This window comes from Gavialis gangeticus, unplaced genomic scaffold, assembly GCF_001723915.1.
Source record: "Gavialis gangeticus isolate Ggan-Ray unplaced genomic scaffold, GavGan_comp1, whole genome shotgun sequence".
NCBI lineage: Eukaryota > Metazoa > Chordata > Crocodylia > Gavialidae > Gavialis > Gavialis gangeticus.
Genome location: NW_017729000.1, coordinates 10,253,214 through 10,271,918, shown reverse-complemented (window position 1 = coordinate 10,271,918; position 18,705 = coordinate 10,253,214). Strand labels below are relative to the sequence as shown.

General features: G+C 42.1%; 1 protein-coding gene and 1 long non-coding RNA gene across 4 annotated transcripts in view; one reads left to right on the top strand and one right to left on the bottom strand.

The window, feature by feature from the left end:
• The first annotated feature begins 3,205 nt into the window (after positions 1-3,205).
• Positions 3,206-14,680, top strand: LOC109289933. Of its 3 annotated transcripts, none has more exons than XR_002095469.1 (5): positions 3,206-5,704; positions 6,488-6,744; positions 7,471-7,552; positions 9,676-9,813; positions 14,283-14,680. It is a non-coding gene; the product is annotated as an uncharacterized LOC109289933 (long non-coding RNA). The 3 variants fall into 3 exon arrangements; XR_002095468.1 differs by having other exon boundaries at positions 3,206-6,100; XR_002095467.1 differs by having other exon boundaries at positions 3,210-6,744.
• The window catches only part of LOC109289932 (short transient receptor potential channel 7-like), a 96,622-nt gene continuing 87,739 nt past the window's right edge, over positions 9,823-18,705 (bottom strand). Inside the window, exons 9-11 of the mRNA XM_019506239.1 lie at positions 14,743-14,796; positions 12,281-12,356; positions 9,823-11,322 (exon numbers count right to left, since the gene is read on the bottom strand). Coding sequence (XP_019361784.1) covers positions 11,180-11,322; positions 12,281-12,356; positions 14,743-14,796 — 273 coding nt within the window. The 3' untranslated portion in view covers positions 9,823-11,179. The remainder of the gene's footprint in view (positions 11,323-12,280; positions 12,357-14,742; positions 14,797-18,705) is intronic.

Below are 18,705 nucleotides of genomic sequence, written 5' to 3'. Positions count from 1 at the left end.
CCACCAGGCTGTGTCTGACCCAATTTTCCATTCTGAGAAGCAACTGACTCATTTAAGTCTGAAACCTTCATTCTCGATTTTTTGTTTGTTTGTTTTTTAACCAGAAAGTTGAGTTTTCCATGGAAAAGAAACCCGGGTTTTAAGCAGCACCAACTTGAGTGACACTCAGAGACACATTGAAGCGAGATTTTTCTGTTTAAACTTTTTGTTTCGCTAAAGCTTTTGTGGGTTTTCATTAATGTCTTAATTATTAGCTTAACACACATACTTTAGTCACTCTTATTAGGTAGGCTGAGCACAATTAAGCCTGTTCTGTTGCTGCCAAAGTCTCTTTTTCTGTTTGTGCATCTTCCCTGCTGTGATTGCTGCTCTCGAGGAGGCAGCTGCTATTTGATCACTCCTATCCTTTGTCAGCCTTCAGTAACACTACTTTCCAGGACTTAAATATTGCCAGGAAAGCATATGCTGAGCATGCCACCCTTAGGCTCATGCTGTGATGTCAAGGAAAGAAATTAATGGCCTCACTCTAAATAATGTTATACTCCAATGTCATCTAACCAGCATGCTTTGCTTTTGATTGCTCTCTGTGCTTGTGGCAACATTTTGGAGCTTAACAAAATCGATATACCAAATGAAAGTCACTGAGCAGCGAGCTCACCGAATGATCTGAAAAATGCAAATAGGTGAGATCTTCACTTGAGCTGTCTGTTACCGGAGATGAGTATGGATTTTATTCATAGGTTTTTGGAGTACTTTTTTGGTCTTCTTTGGCTGGCCTGAGAGCTGATTGACAAAGCCAGGTAGCTCCTCTCTTAAACATACTCACTCAAAGGCATGGACAGAATAGCTTTGGTTATGAAGGAGGGATGTGGCCACTCAAATTTGGCCAGAAATCTTAAGATTTGTTAGAAGCTTTGCAGATCCTAAAACCAACAGAGAACTGTTTTTCTAATGGGATTTTTTTTTTTTGTCTTTAAACAAACCCTCTCACCTTCCTGCAGTGTTACAGTCCCAGCCTTGTGGCCCTGGTGACTTGAAAATGAAGCTGAATATAAGCAAAAAGTGCAATTTCACAATCCAAGTAGAGAGAAGGGTGACTTAGAGTGCTTTCCAGGTGAATAGTCTGGGACAGAAGAGGGCTACAGAAATAGTTACATATGCATCTGTGTGTGAGTGTGTGCATGTGCGCGTGTGCATACATGCACCTTTTTAACTGTATTTTTATTATTGTTATTTATGAATTGCATCATGGTAGTGTCTAGGGACCCTGGTCATGGCTCAGGGCTTCGTTGTGTTGGGCTCATTAGATAACAAAAGGGGAAGTCTCTGCCTAGAGGAACTAACTACCCCTCATTCATCTTCTCTGCAGTGAGATTAAGTATTTTAGAAATGCTGAGACTTTTATAGCTATAAAACAAACTGAACATCAGATTTCTTGAACTGGTGCCCAAGGGCATGGCATCAGCTGCCATTAGCTGTCTAAGGTCATGATTCTAGACCATCAACGGTAGTCAAGGGCCATATCTGAGAAAGGTCAGGAGAAGATGGGGCTGGCTCCACACTGATTCTGAGGCTGCCCTCTGGTGATTAGGTCGAGAAGCAATGTCGATATCCTCCAGATCACTAGATGCACCACAATACGGGAACCTTTTATGGCTCTACAGTTGGGGATCTGCACCTTAGGCCCACCTTTTTTGAAGTCATGACGGGAAGGGGAATCTACCCTTTTCTAGAGCCATTTGGGAAGTTGTACAGTGTCCCCACCCATGATATGCAGACTGTAGCAGCTGCAGTCGCTGGCTTATGGTGAGTGAGCAGAGACTGCTGTATTCTTTTCCACTTGCTGCATACAGTAGTCTTTGCTGATGCAGTGTTAGCATGGCTGTTATCGTAGGCTCTCTGCAGACTCTGGCAGATATTACTCTGATATTTGAGTTAGATCTTAAGCTTTTCTTTTCTGTTGTGAAGACTAGAAACTTTGTTTGAAAATAAATGTCAATTCCTGATGGTATCCTATGAATTCAGGAGCTGATATGGACATTGGTGCCTATAGCCTTGGTCAGACCTGTTCCCCAACACAGGGGATGGTCACAACAAGCATGGAAAAAAGGAACCCAGTCATGCCCCTTTTGATTCCAGCCATGCCCTTCTTCTGCTGGTTGGGAGAGTGATTGTCAAGGAACCATGTACAAAACGAAGATCCTCCAGGAGAAGAATCTACTAGGTGGGGTACCATTTGGAATCGATGGGGAAGGGATAGTGGCCAGAGTACTGCTCAGAAACCAGTCCACAGTCATTGAGGATGAAATTCAAGGTCACAGACACAATGGGAGCCCCAGTTAAGCCCTTCCAGCTGCAGAAATAATTATTAGCAGTAGAATTAGTCAAAAGTATTAACAGACTTGTTATTTATTCATTAATATTTTAAAACCTCTCAAATCCTTCTTTATCCTATTGAGGGATTCCACTCAAACTCTTTCATGGAGCCTTGACAAATACACTTAAGCAAATGTTTATTATAAAGGAGCTATAGTTCTTCAACTGCCTTATTAATTTTGTTCCCTTTGGACATTATTTCCCCCTTCTTGTTTGGCTTTACATTTTAATTAAACCATACAGAAGATTTGTCAAGGTATTTATATGGAGGTACTAGGGTTGTTCTTCTCAAAAGAACATATGCAAATTTATTTATGTTTGTGTTTTTGCCTGAAACCTTCCTGTTATCTGCACTGGACAAGATGGCTGGATGTCCTACCTCCAGAATGTATGTGTGATGCATGGGAAGTGGGGATGGCTTGCCTTATAAGTAGTGGATTGGGTTAGATTGGCTCCTACCTCAAAAGGCTTGAATTCAGTTCCTAGTCCAACCTCCTATAGAACAGATATTCCATTTCCTCTGCTCTGTGTCTGTCTGTCCTATTAATGCTGTAAACTCTTTGGGGCAGGACTATCTTGCCATGTACATGTTTATATCAGCAAACCCTCACAACTGAGGATGATTGTCTTCCATGCTCACTTTATCTATGGGTCCAAGATGGCTGATGAAGTTGATTTTGGGTTTTACAGACTCAGGGACATTTTCCCATGAGGGGTGGGTGACTCTGGATTCTTAATTTGGTCCATGACGTGCTGTTTCTCCCACTCCTGTTTTTCCATCTCCTGTTGTCATTGTAAGATATCAAAGTACTAAGATCCTTGCAGAAGACTCTTCCTCCATTTGGGGTGGTCTTGAGTGATAGTCTCCCATGAATTGATGTCAATGCTGCATCTTTTCAAGTTGGCCTTGAGGATGTCCTTGAAGGTCTTTCTCTGCCCTTCTCTTGAGCATACACCTTGACTAAGATGGGAGAATAAAACTTGCTTTGGGAGTCAGGACTTGGACCTCCGGATAATGTAGCCAGCTCAGCAAAGTTGATGTAAGATGATCGTTGCCTCGATGCTTGTGGTGTTTGCTTGCAAGAGGATGCTAATGTTGGTGCATCTGTCTTCCCATGGTATTCAAAGGATTTTCCTCAGGCAACATGGATGGTATTGTACCAGTGACTTAAGGTGTCTCTTGATGAAATACATATTTTCTTAGGTGTCGAAAGGCTGCTTTTGCACTTATAAGGTGATATTGGGTTTCTTCACTGATATCAGCCATCTGCAAGAGATGGTCTCTGAGGTATGGGAAATATCAATGTTCTCCAGAGTCACACTGTAAATATGAATTACTGGAGCTTGGGACTGCTCATTAAGGGCTTGTTGATGAAGGACCTTAGTGTTCTGAAGATTAAGTGTCAGTCCCATTTTCTTGAAGATTGTCACAGTCATGGCATCCGTAAGGTCATCTAGGATTTCCTTATCCTTCCAGATCCTTAAGATTAGGACATGGAGCTTTGATGTGAGCTCCTGTAGCTCCTGCCTGAAGATTTCAGTGCAGATTCCATCAGCTCCAGATGCTTTATTTTTCTTCATCTGCTTGATGGCTTTCCTTACCTCATCAAGGATTGGAGGGATTCCTAGATTGCCTCTGACTGGGTGTTGCGAGGTGGAACTCAGCAATAGGGTCTCAACTGAGAAAGTCTTCAAAAAGCTCCTTTAAGGGTACTTGATGGCTCCCCTTTCCGGTTTCCTCCATCCTTAAGTCTCAAAGGGATTGGTACCTGAGTGCTTGCACTGTAGATAGCTTTGGTGGTACTGAAAAAAACCTGTATATATTGTGGATATCAGTGAGATGTTGAATATACTTCGCCTTGCCTTCCTACCATTTGTTCTTCATATGATGGGTCCTCCTTTGGGCCTCTGTCTTGTCTACTTGGTGATTCAGTTTCTTTGCCTTGGAATTGATGTTGTTCTGCCAAGCACAAAATACCTTGCACTTGCAATCAATCAGCTCTAGGATCTCCTGGTCATTCTCATCAAATCAGTTTTGAAGTTTCCTGGTAGAGAATCCAAGTGTCTCTTCAAAGGTGCTGATGACAGAGGACTTGAAGGCTCCCCAAGCACTGCTGACATTCTCCCAATGTCGCTGATGACTGGAATTCACCAGTTTTTCACTGAGGTACTGGTGAAGGAGGTCTCGCTTGACTGGGTCTTCGAGTCCTCCAACTTTCATCTTTTTTTGGTATGGCTTCTACTGCAGCTGTTGTTTGGGAGCCACAAGGGTTGAGTTCAAGCACTTTCCCTTCATATGCACGTACTGTAAAACCAGATAACAGATGCTATTTTTCAATGCCATCACAGCCATTCAGATCCTACGGAAGGCTGTTTTCAGTGTATTCCACAGAAGTGCAACAACACAACCTCTGAGAAAGACTCGGTGATTGCTTCTTTCATGACAGCTCTATTTAACCTTTGCTGTATCCAGGGCTGACTTGGGTGGGAGGAACTGGAAAGTAGGAAGAAGGTAAATGAAGTTTAATTGGACTGAGAAGAACAACCTTGTATGGCCATTTTGACTTACTGGTTTTATAAAACTACATTGCTGCTGTTGCTGTATTTGTGATCGTCATCATTATTATGGACTTCTCTTCCAGTAACTCCTCATTTAAGAGTTAGGGCTCCGTTGTGCTAAGTGCTTTGTCCAACCAATCTTACTCTCTGGATTAATGACAAGTGAATGAAACTAGAAAGTGGGTTGGGAGGAGAAGGTTAAGCATGAGAAGGTTAACCTCATGCCTGATGTCACTTCCTATACAGCTGCTACAGTTTTGTGGCCAGAGCCCTGGAAAGATTCGACTAAAGCACAAAGATACACTCAGAATGGTAGAATTTGTTGCAATCTGAAAGGCTTTTTATGGGGTGGGTTTATTAACCTTAGCTACCCTGTGGAGTCTGCTGTTCCTCAGCTGCTGATTAGTCAGAGAGGTGAATGTGAGTCAAGGTGAGGAAAGAGGTGAAAAAAAACTTCAACAGGTTCTTAGTGCCATTGCATTGTCTCCGACACATAATTGCTTTCTAGGCATGCAGTTCAGCGTCTAATTGCCTCTGACTCTTTAATGCCTTCAGGCCAGGGCAGGGTAGAGATAGGCTCCTTGCCTGAAATAATAAAACTGCCCCCCCAAATTCTCCGCTACTTGCATGAAACAGCTGAGCAAAATCAATGGTCTCTGGGCCGTCTCCTCCTCCATTGGCTTCATGGGGCTTTCTGCTGATTGCTCCCCATATGAGGACCATGGCCTTCTGTGAGCTGCAGGAACTGCTTTTTGTCAGCCACTGCTCTGTGAGTTGCCAAGTACGGCATTTATTGACTTGTTTAAAATCCCTTGAAAGCAGCCGCCCTCCCTCCCTGCGTGAATTCATTAACAGACTTTCTGATTTCCTGCATTCAAGCCCCGTGCCTGCCTTAATCTCTTATATCTTTTAATTAGGCCGGTCTCTTTTGGAGGACAGAAAGTGGATTTCTCAAATTGATTAATGTAAAGTAAAGCCAGGCTCTAGCAGTTTTACATGCTGTTAAGTTTTAATTGACATGCAGCTGTCCTTTTGGGGCGGGATTTCCTGCCACTGTTGTTTCTTTTGTTTCTCCATACAGCATGCTTCAGGCAGAGGTTGTCGCAGCCGAGGCTGGTCCTGGATCAGATCTGAATTAACCTCCAAATACAGCTAAAATATAAAGGTGACCTTTCTGCAGCCTCACTTGAAGTCCTTAATTCTGCATGGTGAACCACTGAAAGCAACAGCAAAACCCCTTTGACTTCAAGGATACAGAATTGGGTCCTTCAATGCTCATCCTGCAGTGCCCTCTTGTGGCCTCCTGTATTTATTTGTTTCACTTTCACGTTTAATTCGCTCCTTCATTTCAAGATTTCCAGCTTTGGTCAAAATTTGCTCCATCCCCGTTAATCTGGCTGTTTAAAGAAACAGTAGACTGCCGGATTTTGCCTTAGTTTTCATTAACAGGCCATTGCTGTTTTGTTCTTTGCCAGATACAAGGCAATCCACTAATCCAATAATTGGGTAGTTTGTGAAAGTTAAAATAATATTTTTGTTTTCTCTTGCGCAGTTGGAGCATTTCATTCCTGGCTTGTCTTCCCTGCTGATCCGAGTTAGCAACCTGCAGCAGGGAAGGAACAAACTGGATCATTGTGTATATAACTTCACGTTACTCTCATAGACTGACTTTCATCTTCTGTTGTCTGCCTCCCCAGAGAAGGTCATAGCTGCTTATACTACCCTATATGGGCAAATCACTGATCCGTTTGAAGGGGTGCATGTTGTAGCCGTGTTGGCCTAAGGACATAGGCAGACAAGGTTCTTTGCGTGAAGCTAATCTCTTTTATTAGACCAACTTAAATAGTTGGCAAACAATTTTAAGCAAGCTTTCAGGTTTAAAAGCCCTTCGTCAGGCTGAGGAAGTGTCTGCAGTCGGTGTGTGATCAGCTTGAACACACTGATTGTGTTCAGGAGCCCAGAAGCATTTCTGCCTCTTAAGATAAAATGCTCAGTGATCAGTAGACGCAAACATATCTGCTCACCTTAACATTTGGGATTGCAAACTTTCCCTTGCTTGATTTCCCCCACTTCCATATTTTTTGCCCAAAGTTTGCAGAGAGAACACTTTGCTCTGAATCAATGGGAAAAAATATTAGACAAGTGAGAATAAAAAGGATTAACTCCATTCAAATCAAAGAAGGATTTCTTTTATGTCAATTGGGAAAGAATTCCAAATAAAATAGTTATTTCTTTAGAAAAATTGTAATGTTTAGGTAAGGCAAACACTTTTAATGAGAACATTTTTATAAAAAATTCTTTATAAAAAAAAATGATGACCTCAGATTAAGATCTTCTTGCACTGTCTCATTATCAAGGCTCTGGCTCAGAAATTAGAAGAAACTTGTCCTCTTCTTACCAAAGTATCTCAAAGTACCTCAAAAGAGAAGAAATTATGGCTATGGCAAATCTGTTTTTAATTTTGGATTGGAGACTTTTGGTTGTATTTTTATAGTGCTTTCCCTGCTCTTCTTTTATCTTCATCTTGAAACCTAGAGAAAGTTTACATTCAGTCACAATAAATTACTATATGCCAAACAATGAGTTTGACTTCCTGGTCCTGACTGTGGTGCTACAGGTATGTGTTAGAAAAGCAGGGGGTAACTGAATGGATATACATAATCTAAGGCATATAAGGAAAAAAATGCAATAACTCTATTCATATTGGAGTACTAATCATGCTTATCAGAACGTTTACCAACTGCAATTTTCACCGCTTAGAGCTGAACCATCCAAGTCAACTGAAGCACTTTTATTGACATTAGCAAGCTTTTCATTATTTCCCAACTAAACCTGTGTGATTTAACTATGGAGTGGCGACGCAGTTGACCTGTTCAGTTTGCACTTGTTGGCATGTGACTTTGCCCATGACAATGACAGCTGTGGAGAACTGGGGGAATGCTGGTATTATGGAAACATCTTATGCCCCGCTCTGTATCAGTGCAATAGAGCCCTTGGCAATAGAGCCAAGTTAGAGCAAAACTGGTCGTGAGGAAACCAGACATGAGACAATACAAATACCAAGATAAGGAACATCACTGTAGACATGGTAGCAACATATGTAGCTATGAAAAGGCAAATCTTCAGTTGCAACCCTGGTGAGAGCTATTTCGGCCAATGTCAGGAAGGGGGAGATCTTTCCACTTCAACAGATTGACAGAGCTTGACTGAGAGGCAGGATTTGCCAAAGGCAGGCTTTGACTTGGTCCCCAAGAGAACCAAGGACACCAAGGCTAAGTCACGTCTCCTTAGATGCCTGAGGGGAATGGCAAATGTAGGGAAGGTTGTGGGTGCATAAGGCTCAATCCTTGTCTGAATGTCTTGTGTCCTCAGGCAAAATAAACCTACTTTCATTTTGAAGACGCTGCTTCTATGGCACTGCAGGGCTGCGGGTGCCAAGCCTCCTGGCTGTTCTCTGGGACTCGACGGTCGGGGGGGCACGGAGGAGGGCGTAACCAAGAGGTTCAGTTAAGAACAGATTGATAACAGGATCCCACCATAAAAAGAAATGAATGCTTCGGTCAGTTGCTTGAACAGAAGGTCTGTGATGGGCGAAGGGCGGTGCCTAAGGGAGTGTCTCGTGGGAAGGGGTCTCAGACTGACAAACGGATAAGGATACCCCACCAGGTATCCCCATGTGTGCCGGAAATGAAAAGTGTGATGCCTGAAAGTGATCTGTATGTATGATCAGTAGCCTAGCAAAAGGTGGGCAAAGCGGGCACCAGCTGCTTAGATGGGGCACAAAAGTAGCAGCTACCACGGCTACCAGCCCCTGGCGCTGCCACCTCCCAGGTACCGGCCTGGTAGTGACACCTCTGCTTACAATAACACAGAAGGCTAATGCCTCATTGTTGCCAAGGTCTTTCAGAAAGCATTTCTCTTGATAACCATGGCCTGGTAAAACCCGTGCAGTTTTCAAAGTGCAAGTCAGGCCCTTTAATTCATTAGAATTTCCTGGTTTAAACAGAGCAAGATAGCGCAAAGTGACCACTGTGTATGGGGTTCATTCTTTCAAAGGGAGGGAAAAATACCTCTGTAAATGTGCAATGTAAGAATATCCACCATGCGATGTTATCATGTGAGGCTTTCTTGGTGAACAGCGGTTGATCATGATATTGCATTGCAACCGACTGTAAAACAGAGACAATTTTCCGCTACTGGAAATTACAGGAAAACACTGGTGCACTCTAACATGTCACATCACCTCTAGAATGGGTGTTACACACGGGGAACGAGGCTTTAGTTGTCTCATTGGCTGAGTTTTCTAAACACAAGTCAACTACTGTCAGCATTTTATTTCTGACTCAGAATAATAATGCTAAGTCAGGGCTACTTCTCAGTGTGGCATCCGGTAGATCAAGGAGGGAGCATGGAACATGGTGGCACATAGGGCAGGGAGCAGAAAGCAGAGCAGCAAGTCAGAGAGGGAGCACAGGCCCGAGGGCAGAAAACCGAGCAGCAGATCGGGAAGGCGTTTGGAGTGGCACGCCCTGGGGCAGGGTGTGGAGTAAATTTGTGGCATGCTTGCCAAAAAGGTTGGTCCCCATGTTACTCAGCTATCTTGGTTACATTTTACATGTGCTCATGGATCAATCGTGGTACAGATATTTACAGCTAAACATCTCCCCCATGGATTTACTTAGTGTCTGGGTGTTGATGGTTTGCAGAAAGCCAACTTTAATTTCACTTTTTTGCTTTCAGACTTGCTGCTGAGTCCTTATTCTATCCTCAGATGCTCTACCTGCTCACAATTGTACAAGGACAATGATATGCTCTGTGTGCTGGATGTTTAAAAGATCAGGCAAACATTTCACACATGGTACAACAAAATATTATGAGGTAATTTTATTTTGTTTTCCATTTTTAGGTAAAAATATGACAGTATACAAGATAATCTTATTAAAGGTAAAAATACATTATTTTGTTGGGTTTTTTTCTCTAAACAGATCTACCTACAGTACACTTTTTATTTTTTTTTATTTTTTTTTTTACAAATATAACTATTATTCTATTAGGCTATCTGTGTTCTCATCTGGCACTTAAGATCTGGTCACAGGTCACCTTCTGGTCCTGCTTATTTTTCTGAGCTGATATCTAAATATAATGGTCAGCCTATAGGTGCGCCTTGTAAACAAATAATACAGTTTCGTGGTTCAAAGTAGTAAGGTGTGCTTTCAGCAGCTGAAATCCATAACATAACGAGAAGCAACTGAATATTCAGCTGTGTTGTGCAGACTGATCGCTTTTCACTTGCAAGAGTGTACAATCTGCAATCACATTGAGTCACTGGTTTTAATTTCTCCTTGTTTTTGAGCTGAACACACAACTCACAGCAAACCATTCAGTTGGCAAATACCCCTTTGTGCTGATGGGATGTCCTTAGTCAGTGGGATATATTTTTTTAAATTAACGCGTTTATGGTTTGAAACTATCCAACCGTGTGCCCGTAAATTTCATTTACTCTGCGGCTTGCCATTTGACATCTCAAATTTGAGCTCAGTTGCTTCATTATGAATGGTCACATAGTGTTGTTGCTCCTCTTTGAATTGGATGAGTTAACTCTTCCCATTAAATCTCTACGACAAATACTCCTGGGAAGAGTAATTGAGATGACCGTATTTTAGTGTGTGACTTTACATTTGCTTTTCATTAACTACAGCGCTATTCAAATTCAATTTTACTGACGACCATGAAAGGCAAACAGAAAAGAAGTGTGCACACGTATGGGAACGTGACTATGTTTGAAAAGAGGAATGGGTATTCATGGAACGCTTTTCAGCAGGCTTCACCCAGCTCTAAACCCAAATGTTGGTGAGTCAGATCCCCAGGTGGTATAAATCAGCATAGCTTCATTGGAGCTATGTCAGTTTATACCAGGTGAGCATTTGGCCCTTTGCCTTTGTAAAAGGTGCTTTGGGTATCTAGAATAACCATGATTATCTTTTGGAGATGGTGCATCTACATCTGATGTCGATGGGCTCATTTTTATACAGATGTGTCCCCTTTATATCATAAAGGATATATATGAACATTGGCTTCATCCAATACCACAGTCTAATGCACAGTGCCCCTACCAATATTTGTTACGTTGCAAAAAATTGAGTGTCCAGTACTCATCTCTTGCAGTGTTTTTGCTCTCTTAAAATGCTGGTTGAAATATCAAATAAATGTTTAGAAAACTAGTCAGCTTTCCCTTTCTTTACGCTCAAATGTCCTTATTTAAGTTCTTCCCAAACTTTTCACTCAGCTGTTGTATTAGCCTTGCCAGCTCTCCAGTGGCTTGTGATTTTTCTTCCAAAAGTTCATAGCGGAGACTGGAAATATCTTGCTTAATCTCTTTAAGTTCTCCTAAAAGAAAAAAAGATATATGTCATCTTGTTAATAAGGTTGAATTATACCAGTTCTGGTATAGTTAATTCCTGAGAACAAATTAATTTAGGAGCATAACCTATGGGAGTGGAATAAGTTGTGTTGGAACTGAACTGGCATTCCAACTCCAATAGCAGCTACTCAGAACCGCACGACAACATACTGAACTGCAAAATTAATCATATCGCTGACAACAGTCATATGTAGAAAGTTCCTGTTCTTTCTAAAACCTCTACTGTTTCACTTAAAATCTCTGGTTTACATTGGAACCTTTTTGGGGATTCAGAGAAATGATGCTTTGAGCCTGTGCTATATAGCGCTCTCCTTATTGTGACTAGGAAACTATATATCCTCTCTACCTGAGGATGATTCAGACCAAGGTTTTGACAAGGGACCTTCAAAGACCCCTAGGGAGGCACTAACATGCCATTAAGAAATATGGATGTACTTGAAAAACCCATATTCCAGGCAAATAAAGAATGGGATCATGTTATGAAATGTAGAAGGCTTAGCATATTACAGATACTAGAAGGAAGACTTTCCTCCACTGTATCCCTTGTATGACACTATGGAGATGTACAAGAGTCTAGGAGAAGAAGTCCAACAGTGCAGATACTGTGCAGGGCAGTCATAAGTTTCCTGTATACAAGTCCCTTTATAAGGTCCCATGGAGGGGATGTTCCTGAGATTATGAGTGGGAGTGGGTGGATCTATATGTACAGCAGGGCAGTTATCCTTGCCTGCCAGAGAAACTTGGATTCCAAGTGCGCACGGGTGGTTTGAAGACACCCATCTCCATCTTACCACTGAGAACGTATCTCCAGGAGCTCCAGCTAACAATCTCTGATCGGCCACAGCAGTTTGTAACTTAACAACACTATCATGTGACATGCTTCTCACAGTGGTTATACCATTAGCAATAGTACAAACCACTTACCTTCATTGACTTCATCATTTTCTCGATCCACCTGAGCCTTCAGTACATACCGCTTAATAAGACGCTTCATTATTTTCTGAAAAATGAATCAAGATGGTTAAATGGGAATAGACTTGCCCACATCTCTATGTTCTACATCTGTTAAGCACTGTTTAAGAAACTGAATTCACTGAGAAATAAATCCTGGCTCCACTGAAGTGGAAGTTTTGCAGTTGACTTTGTCAGTATCCAGGTTTTTCTTCTTCCATGATGCACTTCATGTTACAGTAATGGGTTGTGCACAAGTAAGGCTCCTAGACAAAAGTCTTATTACAGCCTGTTGTAGGACATGTGCATTTGGGACCCTCTACTCAAAAAGTAAACAGATATGATCCAAGAGAAAGCTACGCATAAGGTCTGGTATAGGTTTCTGGGGGTCTTGGCTAGGCATGTTGCTGTTTCAAATATTTGCAGAAAAGAATCTTGAGAGAGGGAAAAAAAGTTTCATTAATGACTTAGAATGCAACTACTTATGGCAACGGACCATGCACCTGACCCAAAGTTCATCAGTTTCAGTAAAAAGAGTCATTTTCTCCAGTAAGCTTTGGATAAGGCTTTAAGGAGAAATAGGAAACTCAGGCCCTTGGCACACATTAATTCAAAGGACCATGGGCTCTGACCCTTGATCCCAATAATTGTGCCTCCTGTCATACCACATATGCATGGCAGGAAGCACAATTGTGAAATCACTGATCAAATCCCAGTTACATCATTTCATCTTGCCAGTGCAGAAGAAGCTGGGAATCATGATCCAGGGCTTTCTCTGCACTGGCATATTGAAAGTCAGGTGCCTGCAGCCCAGTATAACTCAATACTATCCTGGGGCCAAAGAGGACCATCAGCTGGCCTCAGCCCTGGAGAGCCCAAGATCTAGATCAAGATTGCCGGCTGTCTGGGCCAGGACTGAAAAAACAGTCAATTGTCAGATGATTGTTAACACTAGGCCTGGGGCAGTTGGAAACCTTAGGCTGGTGCCGACAACATTGTCAGCAGGCAGGTTGGAGGCTGGGGATATCCAGTGCTGATTTTAGCAATCAGCTGATTATTAAGCATCAGCCCCAAAGAGCCCTAATGCGTGGACACATCACATTTTCAACTGAAGGCACCTTACAAACCAGCCATAAGGATGTTCTACATTATATGAGAAATGCTTTTATGGATGGTTTGCCATTTTATGGTACCTTAAATTGGGTGCATGTGTAGCATCCTTGCCATTTATGTTGTGATAAATGTGTTAATTGCAGCATAAACGCAATGTGTAGAGGGCCGTAAGTGAAGGACCCTCAGAAAAATGGAACACAGTTAGAGAAATGGATTAAAATGAATAAGAATTAGCTCAGAAAAATAGTATGAATTGATTACATCCGAGGAAAAAAATACTACATAGAAATATGAAAGAGGAGTTTCGTGGTTAAAAAGAAATAAAGAAATATATGAGTATGATATGCAATGTTCATAATTATGAGTTTGCAATGTGATGCTGTTGCAAAAACTCAGAAGGCCTGCAGATCTATCCATAGAATAAAAAAGGAGGAGAGTCTCTTTCCTAGGATACACTCAGAGTCTTGTGTTGTTTTCAGATCTTTACTATGCAAAAGACATTAACCTAAAAACAATCTAAAGAATGGAAATACATCAAAAGGAGTAAATGAAACTACCTCTCCAAAGTGAGGCATCTAAATCTGTTCTAGACACCTAAATTATGGCTTTGGATAAAGCGCTTGGTTAATATACTCAATCAAGTTTTGAAAGGCTCAGACAGATTGGAGATGTAGAGATATCCACTTGGAAGGAATACTCTAATGCAATGCGGAGTGAAGGGACATGATCAGGCCCCCCTCTTGCTTTGTTCCTTTCAATTCCTCCACCGATGGTGAAGTGAAGCTCACCACCAGCTGGAACAAGATACAGGGTCCAAATGACATGATTGAGTCCATTCAATATTTTTCTTCTCTTTCTCTAGGCTTTCTGGATCCTGAACCTTTCCTGAGATTAACTGAGAACGATTTACCATTAACCTTCAAGAATACCTGCCCTGACTGCTACTTGTTGAGCATCCAGCGACTATGGAGGGAAAACTTTCTCTCTGGTCCATGCTCACATTTTGCTTTAGATGTTACTAAGAAACTTAGTATCAGGGCAGGGGGTCGGAACTTGATGATCTTCTCAGGTCCCTTCCGACCCTAGAAACTATGAAACTTTCCAAAGTCTCCAAAACATCCAAAAATCTTGGCTTCCCTCATGAGAACTACATTCTATAGTAACATAAGGCATGTGAATGACTAATAAATATCTGGTTACTCATATATATGCTTTGAAGTAATGAAAAGTGAAATATTTAAGGACTGTGTCTTCCTACCAGGAGAGAGATCTGGCTAACCAGGTGGATTAAGGAAAGTATACATGAGCCACAGTGCACGTACTGTATGCTGGAGATGGCCAAGGTAGTAGAATCCAGAGGGAGGTAGTGTTGCCACCTGAGAAAACATAAATGGAGGAACATTTTGGGGAAAGTGGGGAAACGCTGGATCCGAAAGAAATAACTTTAAAAATAGGAGATGGAAATGGGGAAGTCACAGAAAAACAAGGAATCAACACACAATTCATGCTATTATCTTGGCATTTACCATAGCATAGCATAGCATTTACCTCCACTGACCACACTATTTGCTGGTGTGCCTGTATTCGCAATGGGAAATGCTCCCAATACTGTGGTAAAGTTCAGTTTCAAGTGGCAAGGGGCAAGATTGTCATGGCATCAGCTACACCAGTACATATGCTGTAGTAAGATTTGTCCGTGGATAGTGAAAACCAAGAACGTGATACATTTTGGCCAAGATTCTGTCAGGGGAAGATCGCTCTCTGGGCTTTGAGACATTCAACTGCATTTTTGCCTTATTGGTGTACTGTAGCCCTTTAATTTTGCATGCCCACTTTCCTTCAACTCTGCTACTTTTTCTTTTCCTTCTGTGCTACTGTAAGTGAAGTGGTTTCTCCATAACATAGTTCCTGGCACAGTGAAATTAAAAAAAACCTGGCTAAAATTTCCAAAAGTATCTATTGATTTGGGGTGCTTGGTTAGAGGTGACTTAAGGCCTGCATTCTAGAAAGGGCCACACTTTGCAGTTAAAAAACCTCCAGTAACCCCCCTCCCGCCAGCTTCTGGCCTGATGCACTTCAGGCATATAGCTACATTTCTGGAATGAAAAGTGAATGTCTGTTCATTTGCTTATTGGTTCAATCTACACAGCTTAGACAGACCTATGAAGTTTGAATCAATTCAGCCTCAGGTTTTTTGACTGTTTGTGATTAGACAAGGTGATAAACTACTTGTAAAATCACTACCTTGTATTCTGAAACCAGTCTCCTTTATGTACATATTGGCCCAACCTTCAAGTACTCTCTGTACCATCAGCTACTCTAGTACTTTTTGTAGAGCTTGGCATGCTGGGAATGAGAATGAAAGGACAATCTTGTGTCAGGAGACTGAGATTTGTCAATGATATCCTAAATGCTTTTTAACTTTCGCTGGGCCTCAGTTCTCCATCTGTAAAATGGGGATGGTAATACTGTCACACACCACAGGGGGCTGGTAAGATTAAATTAAGTGTTTCAGATATGCCCAGATATGATGGATCTCAATTGAGACACTGCTTACTCCAGGTCAAGAGTAACCAGAGGTGGTTACCATTTGATGGAGGTTCAGATGTTAGTCAGCTCAGCATATCAACTCACTTTGCCAAATTCATTGTCAATTTAAGGCCCCACCTTGTCACGCTGATCATCACACCCACGAACAGGCTTAGAGCAAGATGGGTGTTTTATACCCAGCACAAATCTGTCCTGTACTTTTCTGACAAAGCTCCTATGTGCATCACCTGAGCTTTGCAAGTCACAGCCCTGTTATTGGAGGTTTCACACTTCTCATTCTGCATGCCTTGGCCATTTTACATTGTCACAGCATTAGGGGCCTCTATATTTTCAGAAATCCTCCAGAAAATTGCACTTATAATGGTATCTGCAGTATAGAAATATCATATTAAAAATCTAGCCATATGAAATGGCCAGGAGAGCAGCCACTGCATTAGACATTCTCCCAGGTGCACAAAGCTGTTATCTGCTGGCTTGATTACTGAACTGATCTGTACTGTTTGTTCCCTCTGTAATCTATGCCATTGCCTCCCCCCCCCCCCCCCTTTTATTATCTTGACAATTCTTTCCTCAAACTTCAGACACTTTCAGCAATGTCCTTTGAGGACAAGTCTGGAAGAAACAGTGTGTGTGTGTGTGTGTGTGTGTGTATTATATATATATTATGTATATATGCACACACACACGTATATGCACATACACACACACATATAAAACCTCTCTTTATAAAATGGATCAGTTTTTCAATGCTGCCTTTGGCCTTAGTAGAGAGTTGCCTGATAGAGGAGGGCCCTGACCTGGCATGACCCTTTGTCATTCTAATTTGAAAATAATAGCTTCTGTTGTTGAAACCCTAGAGAAGTAGTGTGACTGGCAGAATTTGACTTTTTTTTTTTCTCTATTCTCACCAGGTTTTTTAATTTACGGCAAGCATGTCATCAATGGCAAACAGTATAGACAAAGGAACAATAATGCTGTTTTAAAGGAGAGGAGAGGTGTTGCCACAGTTCAGATTAATCTACTATAAGTGTTTCATCTGTCTACTCCTATCTCATTGTAACTGGGAGTTAAAAGATGGCAGGTTATTCCTGAATGAAACAAGGAGGCTTATCTTTACATACTCCAGGATAGGGGGGACAAATGAAACAGCTGCAATGGAACAGCTGATAGGACTCCAAAGCCGCCTCCTTTAAGACAATGTCTGTTCACACCCTCAGTGATTTAATAGTCTAAGTCATTTGTAAAAGTGGAACTTAGCCACCTAAATTGTGTAGGCCTGGTAATGCCAAAATACTTCAACAATCTGGTTGTTGGGTCCTTATGGTCCAAATTTAGGTGCCTAGTTTACCAAAAAACTTCAGTATCTGTTGGAGTTAGACACTCAAACCTATGGGAGTTAGGGACCTAAATGCCTTTTAGGGTCTGGGGCTAAGTGCTTACAGGCATGTCTGCACGGTGTCCATAGTGTGTTTGGGTTGTTCCCAAAGGAAACCTTGTACCTTCCATTCCACTCGCACATCAAACCCCAAGTGGCAGTGCTTAGGCTGCTCTGGAGGTGTTTCTCCCATAGTTACTCTCAAGGCTTGTTTTCCTCCACCGTGCCAGAGTGGTCTCTGGAGCTGCTGCACTACCGTGTTTCCAGGTTTGGTATGTGTGTGTGGGAGCAGATGGGTGGGTGTGCATGGGAGCGGCTCTTCCATACATGGCGCAGACAATTAAAGTCACCTTTGAACACAGGCCCTATTGATTATCTACAGTGCCCCTAGGAGGCCACAGTGGCTAACGCTGTACAAACTCAGAAAAAAAGGCAGGCCCTGCCCCAATGCTGAATATACTACAATCAAAGTTATTTATCCATTGCTATCCTGCCAAACAACTGCCTGCTAGGGCTGTGCAAAGCATCGGATCACTATTCAGATTCAGGGATGATTCGGAGGCCGAATCTACGAATCTGAATGGAATTACTGGAAGCTTTAGGATATAACTTTGTTATAGCTATTTCATTGATTCCCCACTATACCCTATGGCCGAATCTCTGAATCTTTTATGAATCGAAGCTTCAGAGCCAGTTCAGCCGAACTGAAGGGAAAACCGATTCGGAGCTCCGAATCGAATCGCTGGCACTCGAATCAGCCGAATCTGAACCCGAATCAAATAGTTCCCTATTTGCACAGGCCTACTGCCTGCGTTGACCTTCTTTAAATGTCTACGTCCTCAAGTATCTTTCAGATCATTCATACATATTTGCTTAGTTGGGCAATCAAAGAAATATTAAGGTGGAGATTTTGCTGGCGGAGTTGTGCACATGCAAAATCCACTGATTCTTCAGAAAATAAGTGCCCTAGTAGCATTAATACTCAGGGCAGTACAAAACAACGACAATGGTGTTACTCCTGCCGTGGGAAGAGTCACCCCTGCTATCACCCCTCTCAGTTCTTCTTGTAACACATCACATTGCATGCTCCACTCAGTGGGACAACACATTGCCAGAGAAAACACATGAGCGTGGTGGCAAAGGCGTAAAGAGAGGAAGAGAGAGATGACATTGTGTCATGACAAAATGAAATGCTGCCAATGTGAGTCTAGGGCAATGAGGCTATGTGGAGTACTTCTTGCATTAGGTTCAGTGCTGCTGCCTGGATTTAACATGGCAACTGTGTTAGTGTTAAATGCAGCCAATATACCACCATGTTCTCTTAAGCTACCATGAAGTATTTTGGGCACAATCGCACCAG